We start from the raw sequence: 15,224 nt of genomic DNA on the forward strand, positions 1-15,224 counted from the left end.
AGAACCAATTTCGATGAATTTTGGTATGAAGATAGATATTGAGAAGATAATAAGCTACTCGAAATACTTAGTAATCCTGCGCAGACGAAGTCACGGGTACCAGCTAGTATTATATAAATAACAAAAATATTTGAGGTTAATATAGAATTTTGCGCGGCTTATCGAAACAATTATTCATCATGTTCCACTCATACATTTTAAACATAGTACGCAAGACTGTTAAGGTAGGAATTATCGTAATCCTAGCTCGTACGTGACATCGGGTCTTTAATAATATTTGAGAACGTAGGAATCCGAGCTATTCCGGGAACACGTCGCTAAGTCATAAAGCCTTCTGCAACTTCGATTCAACTTAAAATTGTTCCCTAAAGTATTCTACTTCTTCGGATTACAGTACGTGGCTATTATTTTTATATATTTCACAGAGAAAATATGCTACTTTGTTCTCGTAAATGTAGAAATTTATGGGTTCTGTTTACAGATTTGTTTCCATTTCTTCTCAATTAATGTAAAACTATGGAGACGCCGTTGTTGCTTGATATTTGTTATGTACATTTAATAATTTAATAAAGGCATACCAACTAAGTACATAAAAGAACTTTCTACATCAAAACAAAAAGTAACTAAGTACTTATACAATTGTGCACTTAAATTAAAGGTTTGTACAACATTGTTAGAATGCCACTGTAATCAGACATTAATCTTATTTGTGTAATCTACCGAAAACATAACACTTGTTACAACTAACTGTAATTTATATAATACTATTGATTATAATACTGAACAAATATAACTATAGGAATTTATAGAAATTTCAATAGTTTGAAATTCTAATATGCAAACTTAATATTAATAGTAATAGGTATAGATACCGTTACCTCTTTTTTGTATCCGTACATGTACCTTATTATGTGGAAAAGGAAATCATTACATTCTGAAAGAAAATCTTTTGATTGGTGTCGAAAGAAAACATTGCGAAGAAATGTGTATGTTGCTCAAGATATTAGAGACATGTATATTTGCCAGCAGTGGAACGGTGCGGCACTCATTAATTAAGAAAGAAATCTGAGGTGACGCCTTGTTACGAAGTTCTAAATAGATGTCTATAGTTTTGACAAGATTCTTAGATTAACGAGGGTAACAGGTTTAGGTAGGGTAGCAGGGTAGTAGGTATGAGGCTTATTCATTATTACTTAATACCTAAAAAAATAGATATTAAAGTTTTCCTTCTTCATCCTAATTTTTTTTCTATTACAATCCATTTAACGCTGTTGTGTGATTCTTAACTAAAAAAATGCATGCCTACAAAGTACACATGTCAGAAGTGAAACTTCCTTGGCTAACTATTTTTTAAGTCTCATTTATATTACAAATATAAATCTAAAGCCTTAGGTTTTCGTTCCAATGCCATCTAGTTAGATTGCAATGTAATACTATCGATATTAAATAATAACCTTTGTATTTTCTATAGTACACGCTAGGTGCCGCTGTTATTCGACAAAAACGTTGCACATCTTCGTGACGCTAATATAATTATTATTGCATTTCATCCGTAAAAATTTTACCCTTATGCGCCTAAAGAAGATACTCTTTAAAAAAAATTGATATTGATTTGACTATTATTTAGAAGTAATACATATGAGTAATACATTCAAAAACTATTTCTTATTGTTTCTATACACATCAACCTTTTTTTTTTTTCAAATGTTTAATGTAAAAAGAAAAAAGTTTTTCCAATGAAGATAAAGTGATTTAAACCGAGATTGAATTGAGAGCTTAGTCAACATAAAAATCTTAAGTGATATCTCAGCGCCAGAGTACGCAACTTAGTGGTTTGTCTAATACGACTTTAAGTCCAGCTTGGTTTAAAGTAACTTTATATACCGACTGCGGTTTACTGTGGCTAAACATTGCGTTATAAACTTTAAGATCTAAGAGAATTGTTTTATTAGTAGCCTTATACTGTCTTTAACATTTCTTCCCATCATATACTGGTATCAGAAAACGTTAAAAAAGTTATTTATGTGATCATAAATTGATAATTTCCAAGATGAGTTTAATTAAATTATTCACCATTCGAAAGTTATATTATTCAGGTGTTAGTTATAAACACATAAGCTATAAAATAGATTGCTATAACTCAAACTAAAAGAAAAGATAGAGAGTATGTATACGTCTTTTCTTCACTGTTTATGTTATTTTTTTACTTTACTTCTATATATTTTATCAGTGGTACACATGTTAGTAAAGTATATACTTGATTTTGAGTTACATTGAAAACATTATCGATAAGCAATAATCTCTAACAGGCAACCATGTTAATAAAGCTTGCAGAACTGTAACTGTAATACAAATATAAACGCAGTTGAATCGCGAAGTATATTAACTTACCCATACAAATAAAAAATATTGTTTTATCTGTAATACGGTAGTTTATGAATAACAAAAAGAAATAATATATATACGTATGATGTCGATCTACGCTCATAAAATGTTTTACCTTTTAATAACCACTCATCCTCTTATTATCATAAAAAAGAAATATCTTAGTACGCAGCCTCTCATTTTACCTTATATATTTTATCGTTATGGCTTTTCCTAATACTCACATAGTACTATATAGAAAAGTACTTTATGATTTATTTGTATCCACTTTTTGAAATATATTTTCTTCATCAGTCAATGGCAGTTGTCGAATTCTTTGTAATTTAAGTTTCAATTCTTGTAAACAATGCCTATTTGTTTTAAAAATTGGTCATATGTATTATCGTATCCATCCTTTAGAACTTTATTCAAATATCAACATTTAAAAATGGTATATGACGCCAATAAATATAACTAGGTCGGTGTGCTGTCGTAGCTACAGCTTGGCTTATCGCTCATCCGCTTACAACCTGAATCCATATGTAACGACTGTCAAGAAGCCAAACTACCAATAAAACCTGTTTCAACAAAAAATACACAACACGTTTAATTTAATATTAAATTTTACTTAACTGAAACTAGTAAATATCCCTCTAGATATGTACATTTTAAATATATAATGAAGAACACATCTTGAGAGAAATTCTGAGGAATGTATAACCCCGCTAATACGCAGTGGAGGGATTATTATTTACAATCCTTCTCCTTATTAAGAGAAGCGGCTTTACCCCGCAGTAGGTATAGGGCTGTTTTAGTTACAGCGTGTGTTGGAATTTCTGTAAAATGTTCATGAATATTTTAATTTGTATTTATTTTGTAAAACGTTGTGACTCTACACAATTATCTTGTCACACGTCAAATACATTTCGTTTCGTACAGGAAATATTTTATACAACACTATTATGATAAATAGTTACAAGTAACTTACGGACGCTTGCAACAATTAAATCATCATAATCATATTGCCGACCCTAATATAAATGGTTTATAAATATAAAATAAACACACAATTTACGTAGTTCTAAAAATATTATGTCAGAATCATATATATTATTTATAAATATTATTATTAAATGCCAAAAATCTTGGCAAAACAGATGATATGTACATATATGAAATTCAAATTGAAATAAATATTTTAAAAATAGCAAAGACACCCGATTGGTGGATGAAAACAAAAATAAATCGAACTTATAATGGATAAGACAGCTAGAAATATGAAATTTACAACGTTCAATTGCAAAAGTATCACTAGGTCAGCCGACTGCGTGCGAGATCTGTGCGATGATTGCGATATTATAGCTTTACAAGAGACTTGGCTTCTTCCTCACGACGTAGAGTACTTAGGGAGCTTGCATAGTGACTTTTCATATACTGGCAAGTCCGCCGTAGACACTACTGCTGGATGTCTAATCGGAAGACCTTATGGTGGAGTGGCACTATTGTGGCGAAAGTCAATATTTCAAATGGTTACCGTAGTGTCGTGTAATAGTGATCGTTTGGTGGCAATAAAAATTGATCACGTAGACTGTTCCTTTTTAATTTTTTCGGTGTACATGCCTACGGACTGTGCCGATAATTTAATAGAATTTAATAACTGTCTCAGTGAAATAGTTGCTATAAGTGATTCTACTGGCATCGAATCTATATTTATACTTGGAGATTTTAATGCGCATCCTGGTGAGCGTTTTGCACGTGAGTTATTATCTGTGTGTTCGGAGCAGGTGTGGTCATGTGTGGACATTGAATTGTTGCCGCGGGATACGTATACGTTCAGCAGCACTGCGAATGGATCACTTCGCTGGTTAGACCACTGTGTGGTGAGTAGTGCTGCGAGACAGTTAATAGTTAACGCCTCAGTTAATTATGATGTATATAGTACGTCTGACCATATTCCAGTGTCCATAGAATGTAATTTAAACTTAATTACACCCAGAGTGGCATTTAAAAATATATGTTGCAATAAAGTAATTTGGGGTGAGAGAAATAACAATAAAATTATTGAATATACGAAACATTGTAAATCAAAATTAAATTGTATTGAATTTCCTGTAGAGTTGAATATTTGTGCTAATAGTTTGTGTTCTGATCCTCACCACTTTACACTGTTGAATCAGATGTACAGCACCTTAATTAGTGTACTGAAGGATGCTGCACAAATTACATATGAAGGTAGGGAAAATGTGCAAAATAAAAGAAAGTATGTACCGGGTTGGAACAAATATGTTCGTGGCGCTCACATGGAGGCTCGATTATGGTATCAAACTTGGCTTTTACATAATAAACCTAGGACTGGTTATATTTATGATAATATGTGTAAGTTTCGAAATATCTTTAAAAGTAAATTAAAATTTTGTCAAGACAATAAACAACAAATTAAAATGGATATGTTAGCTAAAAGTCACTCGGGTAAAGATTTTAAGTCATTTTGGAAGCTAACAAAGAAACTTAATCCGGGGTCGGGCCGCCCTGTGAGCGTAGCAGGTGTACATGACCCTGTTGATATAGCCAACTTGTTTAAACAACATTTTAAAGTAGATTCACCACTAAGGCAATCTGTCCGGGTGCCCAGTGTTGAGTCCGTTTCGGGTGATATCACCGTCAGATTTACCGAAAAAGACGTTGCCACGGTTATATCATCTATGAAGAGAGGTAAGTCACCCGGCCATGACGGTCTCAGCATTGAGCATTTGCAACACGCAGGTGTGCACCTGCCTCGAATTTTAGCTATGTTTTTTAACCTTTGTATAAGTCACTGCTATTTACCTAAAGACCTTATGTATACTGTGGTAGTACCAATTGTTAAAAATAAGACTGGGGATGCATCTGATATTAATAACTATCGGCCAATATCTCTGGCGACAATCATGGCCAAGATACTGGACAGTTTGCTTGACAAACAATTACTTAAAAATATTAATCTTAATGATAATCAGTTCGGCTTTAGACCCGGTCTATCCACAGAGAGTGCAATTTTATGTCTTAAGCAGACTGTCCAGTACTACACTAGCAGATGTACCCCCGTGATTGCCTGTTTTTTAGACCTGTCTAGGGCGTTCGACTTGGTTGATTACGGGGTTTTGTGGCAGAAACTTCATCGTGAAACCACATTACCACGTGAAATAATCAATATCTTTGGTTATTGGTACAATAACCAACTCAACAGTGTAAAGTGGGGGGAATCATTTTCAAATGTTTACCGGTTGGAATGCGGAGTGAGGCAGGGGGGCCTGAGCTCGCCTCGTCTTTTCAACCTATACATGAATCATCTGATCGATGAGCTCAGTAACAGTAGCATAGGGTGTCATGTGGACGGAGTGAGCATCAATAACATTAGTTATGCAGATGATATGGTGTTGCTGAGCCCATCGGTCAGTGCATTAAGACGATTACTGTCTATATGTGAAGTATATGCTGAGGCTCATGGACTCAAGTACAATGCCAAGAAAAGCGAAATCATGGTTTTTAAGGCGGGTGCAAAAGGTTATAAAACCATACCTGAGGTATCGCTCTGCGGATCACCGCTACTTAGGGTGACCAGCTTTAAGTACTTGGGTCATTGGGTAACCGAAAACTTAGGCGATAATAAGGATATAGACAGGGAGCGAAGGTCACTGTCAGTTCGCTGCAACATGCTGGCTCGCAGATTTGCACGTTGTACAGAAGATGTCAAAATAACTCTTTTTAAAGCCTTCTGCCAATCGTTTTATACGTGCAGTCTGTGGACCAGCTATAGCTTGCGTGCTTACAGTGACCTCCGCGTACAATACAATAATGCGTTCAGGATGCTGCTGGGGCTGCCGTGGCGCTGTAGTGCCTCACTGATGTTCGCGGAAAGGCGCGTCGATGACTTCAAAGCTATCATGCGCAAGAGGTGCGCGTCATTACTTAAGCGTTTCCGCGGCAGCCACAATAGTATTCTGAGAGTATTTGTAGATAGATGGGAGAGTCCAATGCTGCGACATTGGATAAAACTCCATGTGATTTGAAAAAAAATGTATAAATATAAAAACTGTTGTTGTACTAACACTAGGTTATAAGAAACATTGTTACTAACACTATATGGGCTAGTCCCGAAATAAATGTCATTATATATTTGATGTTGCACTAAACGATTATTTATTGCTTAGTGACCTAATCCAAAGAATCGAAGATATATTTAATGAAAATTTATCTAGGCTATAAGATATTCGCTAAGGCTTAGATTACGATATATATGTATAGTCTGTACAAATTTTACCTTCGTTTGAAAATAAATTAGGTACTTTAGAAGCACCGCGACACTCTTGTCTCTCCTACTTAAAGCCATTGAGTGTAATGCGTTAATTATTGGTTAGTGATGATTAAACAACAAACTATCCATATTTGAATAATAATATACATCTAAATGATCCATATGAGTATAGCAGTATTGTCTGCATAAATAAATAAACAAACAACAGAAATCGCTACGTACATTCAGCATGTATCAACATTGTGCTATCTGCCGTGAAAATTAAATTGGCTCTCATGTCTTGTACACTTGCTAATGCTATTTTGAATCACAATCAAACATACGTAATGCATATAAATATATACAGGAGTGTTTAACTCCTAACTAAATTCCTTCAAATGAGAGTTCAGGAAGTGTTGTAGATAAGATCACGTTCCACGTGAAGAAAAAGTCGTATTTTTTTTTTAATTTATCTTAATATACGAGCTACTCTGGCAACGTCTTCTAATAATTCATAACCCTCCAGTACTTGTAGGGAGCGTTGAATGAGGTTCGCCAAACTGTGTAGCCTAAACGAGTCCTCCCAACAGTCGGTCTCGATATGAAGTTATGTTTAACAACCAAGTCATACCGAGATCGGTACCACTCAATAGTACCGTTCTCGAAATTGTTCTGAATTTTTTTTACCTAGGCCATACCATTCAACTAGGCCGCAACAACTTCGAGAAGGAGGTCGATAGGAGAATTCGTTTGGGCTGACATTGACGAAGGGACTGGTCCATAAATTTAAAGTCGATGGCCGTTAGAGCAGATATGTCCCGGAACGGAAACTGCCTATTTTTTAATTTGACTGTATAATAGACAAGCTACTTTGATAGACTTGTTCCGCATGATACATTTGGTGAGCGCGTAAGCACGGCTGTAATTTACAATAAAAATCATTTTTCCGCTTTTGTTTTCTTTAATCGAATGTTATTTTTCTATTTATTCATATAATTAGATCTGCAACACCAGAAGCATCGCAACCGCGTGGCCGGCCCTATCCCTAATTCATCCGAGAAGCTCTGGTCATTTTACTCACCAACAGGAATACAATACTGCTTGAAAACAGTATTATTTAGTTAAATGCCTCTGTTTTATGCAGAATTAAAAATAATTATTTAAAAAAATATATCAAATATGAGTATATACATAATTAAGCAATTTACCGTATTTGTAATAAATAAATTAACAACACCACCAATTTAAGATGAAAGAAAAACAAACAACCAAATTTAAAAAAATTATCAATGATTTATACAGTAATTGAATCAATGAATTTTTGATATCATCATGCGTAGATTTAACAATAAAAATATTATATTTTCATTTGTAGTAAATACTTTGGAAAACAACATTTTCTTGAATACAAAGCGGTATTCATATGCAGTCCTTTTTGGAGTTTGAAAACTGGTTAATGCCAGATAGTGAAATAGAACAGCTGTTTTATCTTTAAATATTTAACCGGAGTCTTTTGCGAACATGAGCAAGACGATTAACAATTAATAAACCTTTGAGACCTCAGTTAAGAGTTTCGAAATCCTAGTCGAAACTTTTCGACTTCTAAATGCTGTGCATTTATCATGTTGGAGGATGCTTTTAAGTTCTAGTATTGATATACTCTTCACCTGATGGTGATGTTTGATCTTTTAAATAAAATTATAAACTAGACATTGGTTTTCGTATTATTCACTCATTTTTATAAATAATACTGGCTAACCCCTCAAATGTTGTTTTGCCATATTTATTATTAACCTGCTTAATCCCCCCGTTATATTTTAGGGGTATGAAAAATCGGTGTTGGCCGATTATCAGACCTACCCGATATGCACACAAAATTTCATAAAAATCGGTCCAGCCGTTTCGGAGGACTATTGTCAATAGCATTGTGACACGAGCATTTTATATATAAGATAGGCCGTTGTGCATAATATAATTTTGTAACTTTTGTTTTTAAAGATACCTATGTATGTTAACTTGTATGCACAATAAAGTATATTTCTTCTTCTTCTTCTTCTCATTTGTAATATCGTATAGTGTAATAAAATACTATGTATATAATTATTGTAGATTGAAGTAAATAATTTTCCCAAAACACATTATCAAATACACTTTTGACTATTGTAACTAATTAAGTTAATCAAGTTAGTATAAAGGAATTCCATACAAAATATCTCTACTACTAGAATACGCACTAACTAAATACGGATTTTGACGATACCGATGTACGAGGATATATAGTAGCCAAATCATTTGAGGCCAAACTTGTTTGTTGTAGGAGAATTTATTATATGTGCTTACATCTAGAGCCAGAATATATCTAAGATAAAAAAAATGTATATAATAAATTGAAGTTTAAATTTATTTTTAAGCAATTGACAATGTCGCAGAAGGAATTGGAAGAGTTTTTAAAATGAAAATATCAAAATAATATAGTATTACTAAATCTGAATATATTATTAAGCTACTAATAAAAATATATTATTAAGCTACTAATAAAAATATATTATTAATTAATATAGTATTGTTATTAAACAGTGCTTTATTTTCAGAAGTTTTTGGGCAAATATCTTGCATTTATCATGTACTGTGTGGCTACGGTACTAAAGAATATAGCCACCCCCTCTCTTCCCGTGGGTGTCGTAAGAGGCGACTAAGGGATAACATAGTTCCGCTACCACCTTGGAACTTGAAAAGCCGACCGATGGCGGGATAACCATCCAACTGCTGGCTTTGAAATATACAGGCCGAAGAGGGGCAGCAGCGTCTTCGGTGCGACAAAGTCAGCCCTGCGGTCACCAACCCGCCTGCCCAGCGTGGTGACTATGGGCAAAACACACGAGTTCACGCTATTTTTGGCGTAAACTTGTGGAGGCCTATGTCCAGTAGTGGACTGTAAAGGCTGTAATGATCTTGCAAACGAGCATATTCATTCGTTTGCTGCGTGTGGCTGACCATCTGCCAAACAACCTGTGGATTGTGTACACATTTCTTATGAAATCAAATCTTCGCTTCAATTGTGTTCAATAATTTTTAAAAAATATACACCTATAACTAATTCGATTCGATTCGAAAAAATAGTCAATAAATACGCATAATTTGAGATAAATCAAAAAGTCTCAATTACATTTGGGTAAATGATCCAACCAGTTATGTATATAATAATATATGTACACACACAGTATATTATTAAAAAGTTATGAGGTAACAAAATACAATCGAATCAAGAAAGTCGTCCTTTTTTAGAGTCGTTTAAAAAACAACATTAAAAATATGAAATTGATGGCAAATTTCAACAAAACCTTAAATAATTTATTTTACACGCAACACTAGTACATGGCGTGAATTTTTGATATCGAAATACAAATATTAATTTATCTGAAATCTTCGTAAATATCCTATAAACCAAATTATGTTACGAGCTCTCTACTAAGGTTCAATGTGAGTACAACAAAGATGGTTTCGTTGATTTGTCAGTAGAACGAACGAAAAAGGGTCCATAATATTAATCACATTAAATATCTTTTCATAAGCTTATTTACTTTGAAATACTCTGAGTTTAAGTAACATATTGCTCTAGTATTGGAAGACACTACTACTGAATATTTAGAAAGATCGTTCGGATAAGTTAATATATAATAATATTAAACCTCAGAATATTTCGATATTGTATGATAATTTAAACGTTATTCTGTAATAACATTGTTATAATAATTGGCCTGCGAGTTTGTTTGTTAGTTATTTAAACTCAGTACCTAAGAGTTATATCAGACATAAATACTTTAGTAGAGATGGTTGTAAGTTATTAATAACTATATTTCTGGTACCTATAGATATAGTAATTCTAGTGTCTAAGTAATTCTAGTTTCTTGAGTCTAAAGTAACGAATAAGTTTAGGTTCTTAGTTATAGAATTGTGTTAATACGGAACTTTATAATTTCTCAGTTATGAATTAGCTTGTAAGAAACCTTGACTAACCCTCAAGAGAGATTGGTATACGGTATTTCGTTATTGTCAAAGTAGTTGTGAGGATTATTATTAGCTATTTTCAAATAATAATAAAGAATTTTTTTATAAATTGATGAAATTTAATTTATATTTAACAAATTAAAGAATATAAGTATAATATATAAGTATTTTTTGTGCATATATGATTATACACGAACCAAGCTTTGAGTTTTTATCTAAAAATAATATTAAAATAAAGTGCTCCTATATTATGCGTTATTGTTCTTACTTTTTTTCATTATAATGTCAATAACACTGGTCTGCAAAAATAAAATTCGGGAATAATAAGGCTGAATCCAAATCTGTTGACATATGTATGTTATCACTAATTTTCAAAATACTTTCATCAAAATGAAGGACCGGAATTGATCTATCAATATACGAATTAAAAAAAAACACTACACTGATATTACTTTTCCAATATAACTTAAAAGATAATAATATTAAAAATATATAATGAAAATAAATTATTAAATATATAATTAGATATAATGTTGAACAATAAGAGTTATTGGATAAATCGCTTCCTTTTATAGCTTTTATACCGTGTTTCTCGATTTATTTCCGGGCAAAAGTCAGCAAGCGTTGCTGTGGTTCACTTGCCGTTATATCTTTTTTCCACGTGGACCATTTCTTGATGAAATCTTTTCTCACGTTCATCAGAAACGACACCAAGATTTTTTTGATAAAAAAATCTAAAAACGAATACAAGATGTGTATTTTTCATGACATCCGATTAGTTGATACGATGAAAGCAGTTCTTGTACCATTTCATCGTAATTTTCAGCCATATATTTTCAAAAGGTGCCAAAACTCTTTTTTCCTCATTGAACAGAAAAAAAGTAAACATCGTTCATCATCATTAAAAGAGTAAACAATAATACCGCAGATTCAATATTATGCACACACTGAAATGACTTCGCAATTAAAAGTTTTGTGTCATGCTACCTTCGTAAATTAATTTTAAGCCGTAAGAAGATAGTGAATCACCATCATAAAATATATGTCAATGAATATTCGAAACATGGAGATCTTACAGTTGCAATACTGTAATATTTTACAATTTAATATGAAATTCAAAGATTACAAATATTTCAGCAATATATCTCGACAGGATTCTACTTATTTTCATAAATCTCTTCGCATCTGAGCGAACATTACCAGCATTCCTGCGATGCGATCCAAGTATTTATGTTAGTAAAGATATTTTGATAAAAAACGCCTGTGATAGAAAACATTCCCTAAAGGAATGTGTTTTGAATCTTGTGTTTTATTAAAACATTATTTTGTTATTTTATTAATATTTTGAAACACTGTAATGTATCCGAAAAGTAATTAACATTTTTCCTCCTCGGATACTATGATGTTAAACAATAAGATACATTCTTATATTTATAAAGCTTAAGCAAAAAATATCTTATATTAAATTACTAATAAAAAAAATTCTTTAGACCTTAGACTTATTTAATGCATACTTATTAATTAATGTCTTTAAATTTCCTTTAAAACCTTCGTCTGAATTGTAGGCATATCTTTTTAAAATATTTATAAAAATAATATTTCCTTACGATAATACAAATAAAACACTTTTCAATTAAAGTACTTCAATCAACAATATACAACAACTTCAATCAGTAATAAAATTTAACACAACGTTAAAGCTATGTCAATCAAAATGGAGTAGCTTTAAATATTAATTTCTCGATTGGAAGCGCTCCAAAGCGAATGTCTTGAGCATGTCTTCAGTTGCAAGACGGATAGTATAAATTGCTAGTGCTCAGTAATTTTGAATATTGCAGCTCGAAACCGTAGTGTACTAATTACTTCGTAAATAATAATTTCAATCAAAATGACTTAAATTAATTCCGGACATAAAGAATGGAAATTTTCTAAAACATTTTCAATTATAATTCATCGAAATGTAGAAGCTAATCGAAATTTTAAAAACATCAAAGCATTTTTCATCTATATCTGCAATGAAACAAAGAAAAGAGCAATTGTTTCTTTTTCTCAATGTTTAAATACAAAATATATATTTATTAAGTTTAGGAAATGGCATCGATATAGATAATATAGATAGAGTAAGAACAGTTTTACATATCAGGCTCGTGTTCAGTAGGAAGACCGCCATACATGTGGCTCATTAATCATAATAAACAATAATTTAAAATTTAAGGTACGTAAAGATATTGTGAGCCGTCGAATTGAACAAACTATAAAGTTAGCCTGTGTTGAGTTAACCCATAGTCCGTATACATATATTATATACCACCTAGCATGTGTACTATGATTCAACTATTAAAGGTATTGTGAGCCGTCCCATTGAACGAACTATAAAGTTAGCCTGTGTTAAGTTAACCCATAGTCCGTATACATTTATTATATACCACCTAGCATGTGTACTATGACCAGTAATGACGCCACGTTGGCGTAACGGTTACAACCATGGATTGTATTGATATGCCCAGTAGTGGGATATTACAGGCTGAAGCGTGACCAGTAATACAACGTCGTACGAAGGTCGACGTAAAATCGTCAAGTAAATTCACATTATTAGAATAACTCAAAAAATACTAGTCACATCTCAATTAAACTTAAATGAGACTACATGACAAGCGCCACCTTTCTATCAAACAAAAAATTATCGAAACAAGTCAATCTAGTAAAAAGTTATGAGGTATAATACAACGTAGATCGACAAAAAAATAATCAAGTAAATACCAATTATTGGCAATAATTCAAAAATGAAACGCTAAAATATATTTATAACGAATAAACTACTACTGCTCTACTCTAGTGTAAAATACAGCTCACTACGTTATAGTAGATGTGGTCATGTGATCGATAGTCAACGAAGTAATTTTACTCGATTCTGATAGACGGCACGTGAAAAATTATTAAACATGACCACAGGCACGTCTCCGCACCGTCACGTATCATCCGATACGCGTCATCAAAGATTAATCAAAAATACTCATTATAAAAATCAAAAATTAGTGCACCCAGTAAAAAGTTATGAGGTATATTACAACGTAGGGTGACGAAAAAACAGTCAAGTAAATACGCATTATTAGATATAACTCAAAAGGTACTTGTCAAATCTCGATTAAATTTAAATGAGACCACATGAAAAGCACCACCTTTTGATTAAAAAAAGAATCATCGAAATCGGTTCACCCAGTGAAAAGTTCTATACACCCAAGAAATAAAATAAAATACAATCGAATTGAAAACCTCCTCCTTTTTGGAAATCGGTTAAAAAATCAGTAAGCGAACATTGTGTAGAAAAGTTTATTACGATATTAATACATACTTTAACGATGAAAAGGCAAGGGATTGAATTAGGCTCAACCAAGCTATCTCTATGTCATTAGATATAATTCCAAATATTATATTATTTTACAGGGTAAGTAATTTGTGATAATCTATACAAATTAATAAAAAAATTGGAGTGTCTCTTTGTAATATTAAAATAACCGCTTTTTACTAAATGTATATAACGGTACACATACAAAAATAACATTTTTTACAATTTTTGTCTGTCTGTCTTTTTGTTCCGGTTAATTTCTGAAACTGCTGGACCGATTTTGACGGGACTTTCACTGGCAGATAGGTGATGTAGTAAGGAGTAACTTAGGCTACTTTTATTTTAGAAATTTATTTATTTTATAACTCTGCGAATTGAACAATAACTTTTTGTTAAATTCCACGCGGACGAAGTCGCGGGTACAGCTAGTATTTAATAAAGGCGATAACATTATAGAAATGCGATCTCAACCAAGACACTAGAGGGTAGAGCAAAATAAAAATATTGTTATTTATTCTCTAACACTAAGGACATTACCTAAGTTTGTTGTACCTAATCATCATATTGTGACAATTTTGAAATTATTAGTTGATTTTCTAACAGTAGTTTTTTTTCTTCACCTTATTGCGTAATAAATTTTTCATATCATTTTGTTTCATTTTATTTCATTATCATGCAAGGATGCAAACAAAAAACAGTTTTTTTCATTTTAAGAATATAAAGTATTTACTACTCATTAAATATGTATAAAACGTAGAAATTAAGTTGAAGATCAGCGCGCAATCTGAGTGACGATAACCATGTTAATTAAAGTAACTTAAGCCGTAAAGTACAACGAACGTAGATTACAATTTCAAAAACTAAGAACAAACTTCATCTAACCATACAAAAGCAAACAACAATATACTTCTCAGAGCGTGGCAATCTACTTATCCAAGGCAGTACGGCACAGGCTATTTGAGACGCGTGCTCTGTAAACAAGTCGAAATTGATTTTGAAGCTTACCAAAGTCACGACCGCGACATAATCATAACAATCAACTACGTCACAGCTTTATTGTATATTTAATATGTATACTAGTATTTGTATTTATATCCTCTACATATTTTTATTTAGGAGTTTTCAGTTGACTGCAAGTCAATCTGTAAGCAATATCGACATACGAGTATTAATTATAGGTCTTTACTTATGAAATTGCCGTTTTTGATTAAATAAGTTAACGCACTTTTTTTC

At 32.3% G+C, this 15,224-nt stretch overlaps 1 protein-coding gene across 1 annotated transcript; it reads left to right on the plus strand.

Annotated features, from left to right (window-relative positions):
• The first annotated feature begins 3,620 nt into the window (after positions 1 to 3,620).
• On the plus strand, positions 3,621 to 6,413 carry LOC123656607. The gene is made up of 2 exons (XM_045592275.1): positions 3,621 to 4,740; positions 4,786 to 6,413. Exons 1-2 carry the CDS (start codon positions 3,621 to 3,623, stop codon positions 6,411 to 6,413), a joined length of 2,748 nt encoding a protein of 915 aa, XP_045448231.1.
• The last annotated feature ends 8,811 nt before the right edge of the window (positions 6,414 to 15,224 follow it).

This window comes from Melitaea cinxia, chromosome 9 (assembly GCF_905220565.1).
Source record: "Melitaea cinxia chromosome 9, ilMelCinx1.1, whole genome shotgun sequence".
In the NCBI taxonomy this organism is placed as follows: Eukaryota; Metazoa; Arthropoda; class Insecta; order Lepidoptera; family Nymphalidae; genus Melitaea; species Melitaea cinxia.

Coding starts and splice junctions, on each gene's coding strand:
- LOC123656607 (XM_045592275.1), top strand. CDS start 3,621: ATGGATAAGACAGCTAGAAATATGAAATTTACAACGTTCAATTGCAAA. Junction 4,741..4,785: donor TTATATTTATGATAATATGT/GTAAGTTTCGAA, acceptor AATTTTGTCAAG/ACAATAAACAACAAATTAAA.